Here is a 17,912-nt window from a genome sequence, read left to right on the forward strand (position 1 = left end):
GTGGTGTGAAAAAGTGTTGGCCCCCTTCCTGATTTCTTATTTTTTTGCATGTTTGTCACACTTTAATGTTTCAGATCATCAAACAAATTTAAATATTAGTAAAAGATAACACAAGTGAACACTTGGGGTAATTTTGGTCGGCCGGCCACTCCTGGGAAGTTTATTTTATTTTATTTTATTATGCTTGTATATCAGCTATCTTTTATTCATTTTATACTAAGTAATGATTGTCTTGGAGTATGTGTATGTTTGACACATTTCAGGGTTTTGTGCTGCAATATCCTGTCACGTCAAACTTTAAATAAAACTAAACTAAACTAAACCAGCAACTATGTTCCAAACACTAGCTTGTAGCACACTTGTTGTTGGTTTTTTACAAAAATTAATTAAATCTGTTTTCAGCTTTATTTGAGAGTCTGCAGGATACAATATGCAGGCAGTTGAAGAGTTAATGTGGTTCATTCATATGAAGCTGAAGGTTTAATTGATTTTCCATAACTCATCTGTCGTAACACTCAAACTGGCAAGACTCAGCGGGGACATGTCACGCCAGATCATTCCTGTAAATGTGTTGTTTCTGTCTGTCTTTCTTTATTTCTTTCTTTCTTTCTTTGGCAGATTGTTTGGATAATGCAGTCAGATTGTTAAACCATGATTATTTCTATGTAAAAATCCTCATTAGCAACTTTAAAGTAAAGTTTAAATTATCATTATAAATGTAAAAAAAGAACAAAATAATTCAATTTAGGTTTGCTTTCAAAAGCATTAGATTAATTAGATAATTTAAAACAGAATATTCATTGCAACCTTTAACCAGCTGGTGCAGGTTCTGACCAAAAACCAAAGCACATCCAGTGTTGGGGGTAACACATTACAAGTAACGCGAGTTACGTAATCAGATTACTTTTTTTAAGTAACTAGTAAAGTAACGCATTACTTTTTAATTTACAAGAAAATATCTGAGTTACTTTTTCAAAAAAGTAAGGCCAGTTACTTTGTTTTCCCATTTATTGACTGACAAGTCTCCTGTCCCCATATTGGGAGAAATCGGGAGTACAGAGGCATTGTGTGCGCTGTGTGAACATGATGTAGTTCTAGACTAAATGTGAATGTGCATTAATTCATCCCACTCACAAAAAACAGATTTAGTATTCATCAAAATGAATTAAAACAGTGAAATGCAAACTCAGAATATGACGCAAACCTGCATTAAATATGTTAAATAACAAATGTATCTAATCCCATTTTATTAACCAATGTCTATGCTGCTGACCTTTGATGATCCAGTTCAACCATATTAATAAGCAAAAATGACTTTAGATAAACTAACAATTGTGCTTCATTGTTTTTTTATTGCTGAAGAGTGTTGAACCTTCTTCTCCTGCGTTCTACTCTACAGACGTGAATTTACTTTTCCTTTAGCCTGAGGTTTATTCATTACACTTTTTGGTGTGAAAGGGCTTTTACATTTGCTATAAATAGAACTTCTTATATTAAAAATAATCAAGCCCTGCTCATATTTAAAAAGTAATGCAAACGTATCGTAATGCATTACTTTCCATAAAAAGTAACTAAGTAACGTAATTAGTTACTTTTTAAGGGAGTAACGCAATATTGTAATGCATTACTTTTAAAAGTAACTTTCCCCAACACTGAGCACATCCTCCCATCATTTACCCTCATTAACAAAGAGCTCTTTTAGAAGGTTTTGATCTGACATGCTCACAGCAATATGCAGCTGGTAAAAGCACAGAAGCATTCTGGAGGAGGTGCTTGGTCACACCTTATATAGAGAGAGACATCTGAAAAGCGTAAATCACTTGAGCACCAGTCTGGTTCTCGTTCATCTGCAGGGCTACAGGGAACAGGCAGCTCTGTTTTGACAGCCACTGATCAAGACTGAATCAGGGGTCAGAGCAGAAACTATTTTTCCAGGAATAAGGGTGGAACACTTAAACTGGATTTGTGACATAAATAAATCTACAATGGGTGTTTGGACAAGAATCATATTCAGTTTACAGTTAATTTTACAACTATTTGATACAGTGAAAACTCAAGGAATTGGTAAGTCCTTAAACCTTGTAATATATTTAAAAATGTAATATCTAAGAAATGATTTTTTTTGTATGTTAAGATTCTTGCATTTTTTATTTTTTATAAGTTTATGTATATTTACAAAGCTGTTTATGAATAAGAGTGTACATGAATTAATTTTCCTCAGTTTAAAATGTGAAATAAAAGAAAACCCATCCCATTTCTGCTAAAATATAATATCAATATTAGCACAAATGAACTTGTTTTCTTGTGTTAGACAGGTAATTTATCACTCCATAAATGTTATAAATAATCTGGAAATCCCCCCGCATGCAGTGGGATTAATAAAAATGTGGAACTAAACACTATGAAATGACCATTGGCTGAGGACAAATCTGTCAATTACCTCATTGGTTGCTTTTCATAATGTGTCCTGGACAAAAGAGCATCAGAATAGTGCAGTTATATGTATTACACAAATGCATCAAAAACCATCAGTGCCCAGTGCAAATCTGTTGACAAATTTTGCAGTTTATGATCTTCTGGTGTCACCGGATTGCTTACCTGACCTTCTGCAAGGAGGAATAAAGGCAAAGAACATGGACAATGTTTTTATCCTTGCAAGCCTGCAGCTGCAGAACAAAGCCCCGACATGTGTCTTCCGCATCTTCAATGCTTTAGACAACACTGATTATTTTGATTTCACCGTTCAGGGGAAACTCAACAAAGGTTTGTCTGATTAAAGCTCATCAATGTGCTTTACATTCAGTGGCTCAACAGATACTTGATATGTACACTAAATACTTCTGTTCACAGTCATTTTGAAATATCTAAAAAGCAATGGAAAGGTTGGAACAACCAATTTCGGTAAAGTGCCACTGACAGATGGTCAACAACACCACATACTGCTCCACTTGAGCGGGCTGCAGCAGGGCACCCCCACCACGGCCCTCTATGTGGACTGCAGGCTGGTGGAGAGAGTGCAGGACGTGCCGCAAGCCTTCAAATCACTGCCGCAGGGCCCAAAACGAGTCACACTCAAGACCCTGCCAGCCTCATCGCAGGTAAACCTAGAAGGTTGAACAAATAATATCATTATTCTGATGAGTTTATCTATGCATATACAGTAAGCTGTAAAAAAATATCCCCTTAAATTTACAGTAAAAAAACTGGCAGCTCTGGTTGTCAAAAATTCACTATTAAAAATACTACAGGTTTTACAGGATACGTGTATATTTTATGTCTAGAAGCATATATTTTATTAAGTGATATAATGTTTATATACTGAACTACCAAGATCTGCCTTTTTACCTTAAAATGTACCGATAACCACCCTAATATACAGGTGGCACAGTAAAAAAGCCACATGATGATTCGGAGTTTGTTCATAAATCATGGCCAATACTTGTATGTGTGTATACAGTGGTGTGAAAAAGTGTTGGCCCCCTTCCTGATTTCTTATTTTTTTGCATGTTTGTCACACTTTCAGATCATCAAACAAATTTAAATATTACATAATTTAATGCAAGTAAATACAAAATGCAGTTTTTAAATGATGATTTCATTTATTAAGGGAAAAAAGCTGTCCAAACCTACGTGGCCCTACGTGAAAAATGTATTGCCCCCTCCTGTTAAATCATGAAAGAACTGCAATTAACCACATTATTTTAAAAAGCTGAGTTAAATTTCACTAGCCACACCCAGGCCTGATTACTGCCAGACCTGTTGAATCAAGAATCACTTAAGTGGAACCTGTCTGACAAAGTGAAGCCTGCTTAAAGAGCAACACATCATGCCGCGATCTAAAGAAATTCAAGAACAGATGAGAATCAAAACAGTTGACAATTATTATTGCATTATCTTTGTGTAATATAAAAATTAGTTTTATGATCTGAATCTTTTAAGTGTGACAAATATGCACACTAAAATAATGCAATAAATATTCACTACAGTAAATAACAGAAAATGTTACACAAAACATCCTAATGTACTGTACATCACTGATAACAATAATAAGAAGACACAAAATTATTTGTACAAAATATAATCATATGTGATGTGTCATGCAGGGACTTCTGGGAATGTCCTTTCACTGTTTTTATGATATGGTATTTTAAAGTAACTGTAGCATTTTAACAGTGTTTTTCTGTCAAATTACTAACATTTTTAACAGGGTGTGACTATGAACCTGTGTTACAGGATAAGCTGTCAGACCTCAGACTTGTGCTTGATGAGTCTATTGAAAATGTGGTAGAGCTTCAGGACTGCAGTGGTCCAGAGCAGACCGAGCAGAGGGAAACACTGCAGCTACTAGGTGAGGCTGTTGTTTCTCTTATTCTTATTGTCTTATTCAGCTACAGTTTGGTTAATGATTGTTTATTTGTTTTCTTCTAGTACAGAAAAATCTTTTTATGTTACATTTCTGCAGGAACAACTTCAAAAATGGAAGCTGACCCAATGTTTGAGCTCATGCGAATGATCCAAGAGTTAAAACAGAAGGTCGATCAGCAGGTAACTTGAAATCGAGTGGGAAAACAGCTCCTTAAAGGGATAGTTCACCCAAAAAGTACAGTTCTTTTGAGTTCTTCTGAGTTTCAGGAATGAATGATTATGTTCACTAAATTAGTTAATCCAGTTGACAGAACCAGTCTGAATGATTCCTGCATTAATCAGGTTTCAACTCGCTGGTTCAATAACGGGAGGAAGATTATCAGTGATTATCAACTTAAACTTCAATATGGTCCTTACAAAGCCAAAGAAGACTATGGACTACTTTTACGATAACCTTTTTTTTTTTTTTTGGTAACCTGAAAATCCCCTATTCGTTGTAGAGTTAGGTACCAGAAGTCATTCGGGTTTTTAACAATGTAATGAGAGTAAATAAACGATGACAGACTTTTCATTTTTGGGTGAACTATCCCTATAGCTTCTTCAGAACTTCAGCATAATAACAGTCTGTTTTCATAATAGACCAAAGAAACTGCTGACCTGAGAAAGACTATCATGGAGTGTGTTAAGTGCACTGGTAAGACTTTAGTTAAAAAGTTACGAAACAGCTATAATGAGAAAACATTTTGCAGTTCTTGTAAAAATCGTGTCTGTGCTCAGTCAAGTAGAAGTTAGTTAGTAGAAGCTTATAATGAGGATCCTGAAGGTGTCAGACAGGTGAACTCAAGTGTTCTTTTAACATTTAGTTCCTTTAACAGCAGGACTACAGGATACAAAGCAATCCAAGTGCGGGCCAGGGGTCTGTTTTAAGCTGGACATGTGTATCCAAACAGCTGAAGGAGTGGAATGTGCACCCTGTCCTGAGGGCTACGTTGGAGATGGAGTCCAATGTGATGACGTAGATGAGGTAAGACCTTACGATGCTGATTTTGATTTATGTTTTTGTTCATCTTAATGATATACACCCAAACATTAGCCAGAAAATAAACAACCTATATTTTATTATGCTATGTTCATTATTATCCATACTATATGACTTTCTGTGGTTTGAAACAAGTTTTGCTGTTTATGTTGTTCATATCCGCTTATTTCTCTCATTGTTGAGTAGTTAGGAAAGAACAAGAACACATTTTTTCCATTACTCACTGCAGTATCTCTATAATTCAGACTGTTTATCACACATGACACTGTGTTCTACTTAACTGATGAATAATAAAACTCAGTTAGGAACATATCATCATGTTTCAATATGGGGTTTATTAGACTAATTATTGTTTAAACCATTACAAAGGTTCTAAGGGAATTTTCCTGTGGTTTTTATAGAACCTTTCACAGATCGCTGTGTAACTGTTTGAATTAATCGTCAATATATTACAAAGCATTGTTTGTTGAACATCATAAATCCAGCTAACCTTATAAACTGTTCAATTTTAGTGCCAGTTCAACCCATGTTTCTCTGGTGTACGGTGTATTAACACTGCGCCAGGGTTCAGATGTGAGAAGTGTCCACGAGACTTCACTGGCCCAGAGATCCAGGGTGTGGGCGTTCACTATGCTCAGACAAACAAACAAGTACGTATTTGGGACAGTGCTTAAGAAAATTAAATAAAATTGCATTAAATTAAATTAACCAGTATGTGCAAATATTATATATATATATATATATGTGTGTGTGTGTGTGTGTGTGTGTGTGTGTGTGTGTGTGTGTGTTCAAAAGTTTGGAGTCGAGAAGATTTATTTTTAACGGAATTGATACTTTTATTCAGCAAGGATGCATTAAATTGATCAAAAGTGACAGTAAGCATATTTATAATGTTAGAAAATATTTCTGTCTCAAATAAATACTGTTCTGATGAACTTCGTATTCATCAAAGAATTCTGAAAAAAAAAACTATCACCGTTTTAATGAAAATATTAAGCAGCATAATTGTTTTCAACATGATAACAATAAGAAATGTTTCTTGAAATCAGCATATTAGAATGATTTCTAAAGGATCATGTGACACTGAAAACTGGAATAAAGACTGCTGGAAATTCATATCAAATAAATGCTGCATTGGTGAGCATAAGAGACTTCTTTCAGAAACATTGAAAAATCTTACCGACCCCAAACGTTTGAATAGTGGTATATATAAATGAATATGGATCCCCTTATTTAATATTATGAGAGAACATATTATGTAATAAGACATTTTGAAGCACTCTCTAACATCTGGATTGATATGTCATGACACAGAATGATTACCATTATATATATCATGATATTTACATGGTACTCCAATTACATGTTCAAAAGAACATAGTATTACCATGATACACATATAGTAAAAAATGCTATTGTTCGTGATTTTATTACCATACTGTGATTAACACCATATTTATCCTTTTTTTTAATTAGATGTGCAATGATATTGATGAGTGCCAGGTGGATAATGGTGGCTGCACACCCAATTCATACTGTCATAACACAGTGGTAAGATGATATACTAATGTGGCCAGTGGAAGGTACAGTAAATGTAGTTTATATGTAAAATTTGCTTTCTTCTAGGGTGCGTTTCACTGTGGGATCTGCAAGACTGGATTCACAGTCTAGTATTACCATGATACACATATAGTAAAAAATGCTATTGTTCGTGATTTTATTACCATACTGTGATTAACACCATATTTATCCTTTTTTTTATTAGATGTGCAATGATATTGATGAGTGCCAGGTGGATAATGGTGGCTGCACACCCAATTCATACTGTCATAACACAGTGGTAAGATGATATACTAATGTGGCCAGTGGAAGGTACAGTAAATGTAGTTTATATGTAAAATTTGCTTTCTTCTAGGGTGCGTTTCACTGTGGGATCTGCAAGACTGGATTCACAGGTGACCAGAATAGTGGCTGCAGAAGTACTGGCCTGGATCCTGCTCCTCTAACTGACAGGCTGTGTGGGAAAGGCCAGCCGAATCCATGTGACATCAACGCAGAGTGTGTTGTGGAGAGAGATGGGAGCATCAGTTGTTCGGTGAGACGTCAAGCATCCACACAGATGTTTTGTTTATTACTGTTGTTTTGCATTTCAAGAAAACATAAAGGGATATCATGTCACAGTTTGTGCGGGTGATTTCCTATGCCATGCTTTTGAGCCATACTTTCACAGCTGACATCTTTCAATATCTTGTTGCTTTTAGTGCAAAATTGGCTGGGCGGGAAACGGCTACGTCTGTGGAAAGGACACAGACATTGATGCTTATCCAGATATCAAAATTCAGTGCAGAGATGGAACCTGCAAGAAGGTGATATTCATGTGACCTGTTATTTTTGTTAGAAGTTTAGTTTATTAGCATATATGCATTAGATATCATAAACTGACAGTGAACAACAATTTCTTGGTTCATTTACAAATATACACTACCACACAAAAGTTTGCCGTCAGTACGTTTTTTTTTTTTTTCGATTTTATTTAATTTATTTAATTACATTTTTTGAAAAGGGACCATGCACATTTTTTAACATAAATGTTTCCATTTCATGCATTGTACCAAATTTAGCCAATGGCTTATTTTCATCCACGGTCCCTGGGCAAGTAATCACTAACATAAAACATAAAAACAACACATGCTGTAAAACATACATATGCATACACTTCCAACCAGAGCCAAATACAACAAGAAATATAACGTCCAGTTAAACCACAGCCATATCAATGTTTACAGAGTTGAGTTGATTTGATCAAAATACAGTAATATTGTAAAACATTAAAATTTAAAATAACGGTTTTCTATTTTATTTTAAAATGTACTTTATTCTTGTAATGCCAAAGCTGAATTTTCAGCATCATTACTCCAGTCTTCAGTGTCACTTGATACTTCAGAAATCATTCTAATATGCTGATTTCCTGCTCAAGAAGCATTTCTTCTTATTATTATCAATGTTGAAAACATTTGTGCAGCTTAATATTGTGGAAATATCAAAGGAACAGCATTTATTTGAAACGGAAATCTTTTGTAACATTCTAAATGGCTTTACTGTCACTTTTGATCAATTGAATGCATTCTTGCCAAATAAAAATATGAATTTCTTTCCAAAATAAATAAATGACTGACCCCAAACCTTTTAATGGTAGTTTTTATTAATTCATGTTCATTCATAAATTAACAACATTTGCACAACTTGGAATTATTACTCTTTTTTTATTATTATTATTAATAGTGTATATATAAAACAACATTAATCAAGATTAAGAAATGCTAAAAATATTGCTTTTGTTTTGATTATTTTGTTTTGTATTAAGTAATGTTAACAAACCAAACTTAATATTAAGGTGTTACCGGTTTATCTCACATTCATTTTTAGGATAACTGCATGTTTGTTCCGAACTCGGGCCAAGAAGACGCAGACAGAGATGGGAAGGGAGATGCCTGTGATGAGGATGCAGACAGTGATGGCATCTTCAATGATCAGGTACAGATTAATCATCATTAGATCATTATTTCCTTGAACTGAAATGCTCCCTTCAATGTCAGTGCTTGCATGACTGTATTCCTACAGGACAACTGCTGGTTGGTTCCTAACATAGACCAGAAGAACAGTGATAAAGATCTCCATGGTGATGCTTGTGATAATTGCGTAAACGTGGAGAACCCAGACCAGCGGGACACAGACAAGGACGGGCTGGGAGATGCCTGTGATGATGACATAGATGGGGATGGTAATTTAATTTAGGTCTTATTTTGTCAAAGATCACCTTCTCCACACATTTTTTTGATCTCTGCTCCATCTGCCATTCAGCTGCTGTGTATTTAATTTAGTCGCAGAAATGGGGTGTTTTTTATGTTTTAAATATCCCTTTCACCCTTCGGACCTGTTTTTTATCAGGATTTTCCTGCGCTTAGGTCATTTTGATGAGGAAAAACAGAAGCTTCTGTGTTTTTAAAGCTCAAATTAGAGCGCACTTTAGCCTGCATGGGTCATGTGAAGCTGAAGTGACCTGTAGGGATATTAACAGTGTCTACGGCACCACACTGATCATTTCTTTCAAATGGACAATTATTTGTTCCTGTCTGAAATGTGTAAAATCGAATCCAGGCAGCGCTTGAAATTTACGATCTGTTCATCAAAGCCGAAATCCAGACACTTGACTTGATACTTCAGAGCTTTGTCATGTCTCCCTTAAGCAACCACATTTCCACCAAGAACCCGAGCCAAGAGCTGCTGATGCATGGAAACTATTCCACAGAAGTCTTTCCGAAACACCGCCACCTTGTGACATAACCCAACAAACCGCACACAAAGACATCACTGTATATGCGTTTCTCCTGATGGAGTTTGCTCCATTCAGTGACATTTTAGACAGTACACCTCTGTATGATAATGCCCTTTATATCACTGGTGCTGCTTTATTTTAAACCCTGGCTTTTGCTCTGTTAATGAATCACTGAATGCATCCATGTACATTCTTTACTTCTGATAGGATTGAAGAACATCCTGGATAACTGTCAGAGAGTTCCCAACCCTGACCAGAAGGACAAAGATAATGACGGTGTTGGTGATGCATGTGACAGCTGCCCTGAGGTGCCAAACCCCAACCAGGTGCCACACGACTTTATTACGAGCTCTGTTCTATTCTATTGTATTTTAATTAGATATTTATTGATTGCTGTTGGATATTTATTTGTGGATGCAAATTTCCCCCTATTTTTATATTTCAGATTACTTTTTGGTGTTATCTAGTATCACCTAATTTGAATCTAATTTATATGGATAGCTTTCTAGTGCTAGACTTTAGCTTTTAAAAATCACCTTTCTTGAAAACTGGTTTCCTCCCTCTATTTTAGGGAGTCAAATTATTTAGGCATTTTATCAACTGTTCTTCTCAAAATTAGTAGTTATCCACGTTTCAAACAAGGGTTGTTATTATAGTTAACTAAAACGAAAACCACAAAAGTGCAATGATTCTTGCAATGTTAACTGAAATCAAATTTCAGCTACAACATTTCTCATATTTATACATTCATTTAATTTAACTTGATTTAAAAAGGGGGAAATTAATACAAACTACATAGACATATTTAAATAATAATAATGACAAAATAATAAAAATGACCAAAACCACAAAATTATTAAAACATAACTGGGGAAAAAAAGGAAAAATATAAAAATAAAAACTAATTTAAAAATATGAATAAAAACTAAATAAAACTATAATAGTACCTCATAAATACAAAAATAACTTGTTTATACTGCCTAGCATCACAACATTGATTAGAGTTTTTAGTGAGATTTATTTATTCATTTTAGACAAAATAGCATCTTATCATACCGGCAGAATCCCTCTTATCACTGTACATATCCAAAAACATGGTATAACCATCAAACAATGCTGACCAAGCTAGTTAAACAATATTAAACAAGCAAGAGTGCTGCTGTTCCTAAATATCAGTGGCTGATTGCCTGCTGATATTCACAAAACAACACGATTCTGAGTTGCTCTGATTCTGAGAACAGTTCAGTGAATGAACAATAAGTTAATATACACAGTATCGTGTTTTGTCTGGTTTTGCTTCACCAACGAAAATAGTTAGAGGAAACAAATCCAAAGTAGAAACAACCTCTTCGCGATTCGGGTGAGTGAATGATTCAAAGATTCACTCATCCGGTCCAGAACGAATCGGCGTATTTGAGTGAAACCGTTGAATGAACGATTCAATCACAAAACAGTCACTTGCTGCCACCTACTGGTGCAAATACAAACAAAGGACGCTATACAAACAATGTGAAGTCCCTGTGCTGTTAGGGTCCGATCTTTTAAGGCCTCTTGTCCAGATTCAAGGGAACTAATTGTTGTTAAATGTGCATTTTGTATGCTGAATATGTAATTTTCAATATTACCGTTTTAACCTGTCCTCTGTTTTCTTTCAATTAGTCTGATGTTGACGATGATCTCGTTGGAGACACTTGTGACACAAACATTGATAGGTAGACTCTGATTTTTTACCTTTCTCTTTGGTCAATATAAAACAAGTTTATAACCGAGTTGTTTTGTTCCAGTGATGGAGATGGTCATCAGAACACCAAAGACAACTGCCCCACCATCATTAACAGCTCGCAGCTGGACACTGATAAGGACGGGCTTGGAGACGAGTGTGATGATGACGATGATAATGATGGCATCTTGGATGGTCAAGATAATTGTAGACTGGTGCCAAACCCAGACCAAAAAGATGAAAACCGTACGCACCACAACATTTGCTTAGTAGGATGTCATAAGTTGTTCAATTAATTAAGACTAATGTTTTAGTTTACATTTTTTAAAAATGCTACAGTGACATTTGTGTGTTTTTAAGTGTTCAAATATTGTATCATAATGTGCTTCACAAACCTATAGTGGACTCAGACCACTGATAAAAAGATATTATTAGCTAAAAGTCTTGTTTGCGCTCTTCTTGTTTGTCAGATGATGGGGTGGGTGACGCCTGCACTGGAGACTTTGACAAAGATCATGTGATAGACACAATCGACACCTGCCCTGAGAACGCAGAGATAACTCTGACCGACTTCAGAGCCTATCAGACCGTGGTTCTGGATCCAGAGGGAGACGCTCAGATCGACCCCAACTGGGTTGTTCTTAATCAGGGAATGGAGATTGTCCAAACCATGAATAGTGACCCAGGACTAGCTGTCGGTATGTTTGTGACCCAAACCATTCGAATCATCTTGAGTATTTCCATGGTGAAAAGAACAGCTAAACCAACACCGATCCAGCATAGACCAGCCTGGAAATTCATACTGGTCTTAATTGGTCTTTTAAGAAAAGTTATGTTGTTTTCTCTTAAAGGGTACTCCACTCAAAAATGAAAATTCTCTTAACAATTACTGACTCATGTTGTATCATATTTATGACTTTCTTTCGTCTGTGAAACACAAATGTAGATTTCTGTAAGATAAAATAATTCAAGTGGACGGGACCCTCAAAGTTGATGCTTCAAAAACCACACAAAAGAAAAACAATGGTAATCCATTCGACCACAGTTGATGAATCAATGTCTTCTGAAATGAATTTATACAGTAGTTTAAAAAGGTTTCAAATATTAGTATTTTTTCGCACACACCTATTGTGTAGCTTCAGAAGACTGCGGTCACATGTTTGTTGAAGCGTCAACTATTGGTTTACTGTCCACTCGCATTAAATGGACTCTCAGAGATGTATTATTTTTCTAAAAATCTTCATTTTCACAGAAGAAAGAAAATCAAATACATCTAGGATGGGTAAGTAAATGATGAAAGACTTCTGTGGAGTATCCCTTTAACTGAATAGTAAACAACAATTTCTGTATTCGTTTTGTTTAAATCATGGTTGAAATATAAACTTTAGTATTTCGTTTTAAATGAAAATCTGGTCAAAACATGACACGGTCCTGCCGCCACATACAGGATATACAGCATTCAGTGGCGTGGACTTTGAGGGCACCTTCCATGTGAATACAGTGACCGATGACGACTATGCAGGCTTCATCTTCGGCTACCAGGATTCCTCCAGCTTCTATGTGGTGATGTGGAAGCAGACGGAGCAGACGTACTGGCAGGCGGTGCCCTTTAGAGCCGTGGCTGAGCCTGGCATTCAGCTTAAGGTCTCGGCGCTCTTCATCTCTATTACTGTCTGAAGGCTTGGCGTGTGCTTTTATCATTACTGCTGCTCTGCAGAGCCCTCTGCAAATCTAGTAAAGTGGCATTGGCTAAACTCTGATCCATGCAAAAACACTTAACCGATGTTATAAAGCTGTAGACATAGTTATTTTGCACTTCAAGTATGTCACAATTAGATTAGATTATTCAAGTAAAATCATAAACACACAGACATGATTCAATATATTTGCATTTCTAGGCTGTGAAGTCTAAAACCGGGCCAGGGGAGTTCCTGAGGAATTCACTGTGGCACACTGGAGACACAAACGATCAGGTGCGTTTGCTGTGGAAAGACCCTCGTAATGTGGGCTGGAAGGACAAGGTGTCCTACCGCTGGAATCTGAAGCACAGACCCCAAGTGGGATACATCAGGTTAGATGCTGTAAATATGGGCGACTTCAGACTTTACTGGATTTGGATATGATAAACGGTGCACTGAAGCAGAACATGTTTTTGTTTTCTCTGTTTTGGCACAGAGTAAAGTTCTATGAAGGTACCGACTTGGTTGCGGACTCTGGAGTTGTTATTGACACTAGTATGAGAGGAGGCCGTCTTGGGGTGTTCTGCTTTTCACAAGAAAACATCATCTGGTCCAACCTGAGATACCGCTGTAATGGTGAGTGCAGTGCTTGAACAATATTAGAACAATGCATTCTTATTCATTTCACTGTGTATCTTCATGTACATTTTTCTTGACATTTACAGACACAATTCCTGAAGACTATACAGAACAAGCCCAGAAGTAATGAAACTAAGCTGTTGTTTTGGGTAATCATCTTTCCAATTAATTATGGACCATTTACTGGCTTTTGCATCAAGACATATACAGGTTTATAGTTATGCTGAATTTACACTTCTATAATGTTTACTACACAAAAATGCAGTTCAGCCAGAAAGAGCAAAGCCTGTGTGCTACTACATTAAACACTCACTAAAGGTTTTAATATTAATAAAGTGGATAAATACATTTAAATTGTCAGGATTTGTGCTTGGACTTGCTGGACAATGTCATAGACTTGTAATTTTAAAGTCATAGTTTAAAACAAACATATAGCTTGTCCTGTATATTGTAAGTTTTCTGTGAGGCTTTGTGTGAGGAACCGACTGATATTTAACATTGACTGGTTTTATTTTGTAAGCCCCCTGAAGGTTGTTTCACCCTAAATTACACCTCTTAATTGTATACACAGTTCAGTCTCATTTTCATATGGTACGTGTGTTAGTTGTCTCCGTTCTGTGACTACAAATGACAAAACTTTCATATATAAAACATTTTTAAAAATTAAATAGACTACACCATTTTATTAATTTGTCTTTTTATTGAAAGAACTGGCAATATCAATAAAAACACTAAAGAATATTGATCCTGCAACAGTTAAACTCATATGACCCTTCATGGAACGTATTGAAATGAGAAAACGTAAATAATAATAAAGAAAATTCAAGGCATATAAATGAAAAAAAAAAAGAGTTGTTTGTAAACTTACTGTACATATTTTTGGATTATGTCGTCATGTGAAATTAGAACAACACAAAGCGCAAGATTACATTTTTTGCAATATTATGAGTACACCTAGTGGTCATCTGTACAATGGACTATTTACATAAAGCACATCTTTGTAAATAAAGGAAGGCATAATGTTTAATTCAGACAAACACTTTTAAACTAAATACTGAGCAACAAATAAGGGTTGCATAAAACAGTATGCTTTTAGTTTAATGCAGCTGTAGCATGTAGCGTTTAAGTCAATCATTAACTATTTGCTCATTTTGATTTGTATAAACAAGCTCTTTTTTTTTTAATCCCCAGACAGATTCTTCAGCTTTTGGAGAAGTTCTTCAGATCACAAACAGAAAGTAAAGCCGTGCCAGCTCCAATTGTAGTAAAAGAGATTTTGGTTCATCAAAGCATTTAGGACAGCTACAACTGCTACACAGGAAATAACCATAAAATGTCAAATAATTCCAGTTCTAGATTGTATTTCCTTCATCAACAACAATGCCAACCACTTTTTTTTTTCTACCAGGGAGCATCAGGAGTGCTGCAATACATCTAATACGGGCAGCTCCTGTAAACTGTAAACTAAACACCACAAACAAGATATACAGACATGCACTTCTAGCAACAAAAACCTCTGAAAGATTAAATAGAATAGCTGTACACAGCTGTAACAATGCTTTATATGTATAAAAGATTGTACAAACTTGTTCTTTGACAAATGGCATGCTTGCAAGTCTAGTGCATGAGCTGGAATAAAATAGTATAGGACATCCATGGTCTAAAGCACCATTTAAATTGTAACAAAAATCGAAAAATAAGAAAGAAACTATAGCTTCAGTGTTGCTGTGGGCCATATAACAATCTGTGTGGCAGTTTAGGTTTTTGGGGCATAACGATGTGGCCTTGGCTTTACCCTCCCATTTCAAATCAGCATAAGAACATTTAATGGGAACGGCAGTCACATGCTTTCCTTAGAATGGTGTGATTCACTGGAAACACCAGTATGCTCAATGTAGACTACCTGAGATTTAAGATGAAGCCGGAAAAGGAGGAAACTTCAGGAATGTTGCTGACTTAATTGGAAATATTGTTTTGGTGCAGTTTTATAAGGAAGTTATGTGCTTCAATAAATACAGTAACAAGACATCTCATTGGAGTACTTTCTTATAGGAATAATCTTGCACAGTAATTTCTCAGCTGGTTTTGATCATGTTTCCATGAGTGCCATTGGTGGTATAGTGTGGTGGTTTTGCAAGGCAGCAGTGTCCTAACTAATCAGGAGAGATATATCTATTAAATAAATAGATACATTTATTCAAATAAGAAGTCTTGTTACCTTAGTAAAACACACCCTTGAAGTGAAACACATTTGAAAACTTTTCAAAAAGGCAGACAAATAAATGAATGAAAATCATGGTTTGTTGATTTGCATAGAATTCTTCAGCTACCAAAAGAAAAGCGTTAACAAGCAAGACACTTACAGGTGATGTGTGAGCCTGAGCAATAGTTTGTTTTTATACCTTCATGTAATGAGGAAAACAAGAGCCCTACATCAGCATGAGAGTAGCCATAACATGATTTCTGTAACACATTTCCATAAAACTGCATTTGAAGACATAACTCAAAAGCTTTTACTATACTTAAACTAATAAAACAAACAAAAAACATTAAAAACAAACAAAACTCTCTTTCTCACACACACACACACGTGCGCACACACAGTAGTTGTAAGTGGACAGTGGTGATACTGGAACATGTGTGAAGGGTTTCTAGGCTTGGAATCTCTTTGGGAAGAGCATGGGGACCAACAGAGTCCACATGTACAGAAATAAGCAGACCCAACAGGATGCCATCTTGATCCAGAACACCGACCAGCTCCCCTCCAGCAGCCTCTCGATCTTTGCGTTCTCATAACTGCAGAGAGACAAGATCATATGCATATTACACATATATACACACACACACACACACACACACACACACACACACACACACACACAAATAAGCAAATGTCACAGCTGGCCTGAGACATTGAGACATTAAACAAAAAGGAGTTGTGTTGTGGAATGTTGTTTTTGTTGTTATGTACTTACTGAAACCAGTTGGTTACAGTCATCATGACGTAGAGGGAGCCGAGAAAGAAAACAAAATGGAAATAGCAGTAGCTGTAGATTGTGCCGTCTCTCTCATCATACTTCACATTCTGCCCTCCAGCAGTCTTCTCATCATCATAGTCCTCTGGAAAATAGAAAAAAACACCTGGTTTAAGAAACCTGTAGTACTTCTTTTTGACCACCAGGAGGCATCCATCTACCCTTTTCTACTGTATAAATGAATCCAAATTAGTATCAAAATACATTTAAGCTTTGAAATCTTCAGGTGATGCCCTAAAATACTAAAAGAGGTGTTGGATGAAGAAAGTGTCTTACCTGTATCATCAACACAGCAGAAGCAGCAGCGAGCTCTCTGAAAAGAAAAGAAAAAAAGCATGATTCATTACATAGTTTGATTTGGATTTTTTTGTAATGTTGTGTTAAACACAGCAGAAAGAGAACATGGCAAATGTTCACCTCATTTTCGGGCATATCGTTCCTGTACACCTGCAAGGCTGTTGAGCTCCTCTTGGTGGTGGAGATCAAACTGAAGGAAGAGGAGTATTTTTTTTTTTTTACTCAAATTGCATTAGACACATGGGGGCAGTGTTCTTTTTTTAACCGTCAAATGTAAAAAACAGAACATTCTCTAAATTATTCCCAAAACGCCACCAGACAAAAAAAAATAAGTCATTTTTCTGCTTCAAAGCTTTGTTTTGCCTCATGAAAACGGGAAATATGGCAAAAACATTTTGATGCGAGACACTACAATGAATCATTGGGCTGACAACTAACGCATATCACTGTGAATCACATACGTGTGTAAATAAGGCTTTGGTGGAGAGGAGAGAGCTTCAGCACACATGTCTGCAGGTAATGAGAAACACATGCGAGTTCACGTCTTCACAGTATGAGAGCTTCTAAACTTCACTCCCTTCCTCCCACACTACCTGCTTTTAAATCTAAATGAACATCTTGTCATAACCAGATAATTACATGTTTCCACTCCTCCTGGGATCGTTTTTGAGATCATCCATTTAAATAATATGTTACGGGGATTTGCTTCCAGGCCAAGAATATCTGAGCTTGTTTAAAGGGATAGTTCACCCAAAAATCAACATGCACCTTCATGTCTTTCCAAATTGCATTATATTGTCCT

The 17,912-nt window shown here is 36.0% G+C and overlaps 2 protein-coding genes across 3 annotated transcripts; one reads left to right on the plus strand and one right to left on the minus strand.

Annotated features, from left to right (window-relative positions):
- The first annotated feature begins 1,841 nt into the window (after window positions 1-1,841).
- LOC107555496 (thrombospondin-4-B-like) lies at window positions 1,842-15,588 on the plus strand. Of its 2 annotated transcripts, XM_016238320.1 has the most exons (22): window positions 1,842-2,064; window positions 2,566-2,763; window positions 2,851-3,098; window positions 4,234-4,348; window positions 4,463-4,545; window positions 5,005-5,059; window positions 5,229-5,389; window positions 5,917-6,054; window positions 6,881-6,955; window positions 7,320-7,499; window positions 7,666-7,770; window positions 8,831-8,938; window positions 9,026-9,185; window positions 9,948-10,066; window positions 11,400-11,452; window positions 11,525-11,706; window positions 11,931-12,158; window positions 12,908-13,104; window positions 13,359-13,531; window positions 13,636-13,775; window positions 13,865-13,927; window positions 14,970-15,588. In XM_016238320.1, the coding sequence occupies exons 1-21, from the start codon at window positions 1,986-1,988 to the stop codon at window positions 13,903-13,905; spliced, it is 2,838 nt and encodes a 945-aa protein (XP_016093806.1). In that variant the 5' UTR covers window positions 1,842-1,985; the 3' UTR covers window positions 13,906-13,927; window positions 14,970-15,588. The 2 variants fall into 2 exon arrangements, with proteins under 2 accessions (XP_016093806.1, XP_016093807.1); XM_016238321.1 differs by lacking the exon at window positions 14,970-15,588 and having other exon boundaries at window positions 5,241-5,389; window positions 13,865-14,286.
- Window positions 14,365-17,790, minus strand: LOC107555499 (serine incorporator 5-like). Its single transcript, XM_016238323.1, has 5 exons — window positions 17,750-17,790; window positions 17,231-17,300; window positions 17,090-17,126; window positions 16,754-16,898; window positions 14,365-16,574 (listed from the first exon to the last, which is right to left on the minus strand). The coding sequence occupies exons 1-5, from the start codon at window positions 17,788-17,790 to the stop codon at window positions 16,430-16,432; spliced, it is 438 nt and encodes a 145-aa protein (XP_016093809.1). The 3' UTR covers window positions 14,365-16,429.
- Window positions 17,791-17,912: the final 122 nt, after the last annotated feature.

This window comes from Sinocyclocheilus grahami, unplaced genomic scaffold, assembly GCF_001515645.1.
Source record: "Sinocyclocheilus grahami isolate Dianchi unplaced genomic scaffold, SAMN03320097.WGS_v1.1 scaffold535.1, whole genome shotgun sequence".
In the NCBI taxonomy this organism is placed as follows: domain Eukaryota; kingdom Metazoa; phylum Chordata; class Actinopteri; order Cypriniformes; family Cyprinidae; genus Sinocyclocheilus; species Sinocyclocheilus grahami.

What these genes read in the sequence shown, in the direction of transcription:
- LOC107555496 (XM_016238320.1), top strand. Translation starts at nt 1,986, where the DNA reads ATGGGTGTTTGGACAAGAATCATATTCAGTTTACAGTTAATTTTACAA. An exon ending in TCAGGGGAAACTCAACAAAG is followed by an intron (nt 2,764 to 2,850) that starts GTTTGTCTGATT and finishes TTCTGTTCACAG; the next exon opens with TCATTTTGAAATATCTAAAA. An exon ending in TGTGACACAAACATTGATAG is followed by an intron (nt 11,453 to 11,524) that starts GTAGACTCTGAT and finishes GTTTTGTTCCAG; the next exon opens with TGATGGAGATGGTCATCAGA.
- LOC107555499 (XM_016238323.1), bottom strand. Translation starts at nt 17,790, where the DNA reads ATGGATGATCTCAAAAACGATCCCAGGAGGAGTGGAAACAT. An exon ending in CTGCTGTGTTGATGATACAG is followed by an intron (nt 16,899 to 17,089) that starts GTAAGACACTTT and finishes TCTATTTTCCAG; the next exon opens with AGGACTATGATGATGAGAAG. An exon ending in ACTGTAACCAACTGGTTTCA is followed by an intron (nt 16,575 to 16,753) that starts GTAAGTACATAA and finishes GTCTCTCTGCAG; the next exon opens with TTATGAGAACGCAAAGATCG.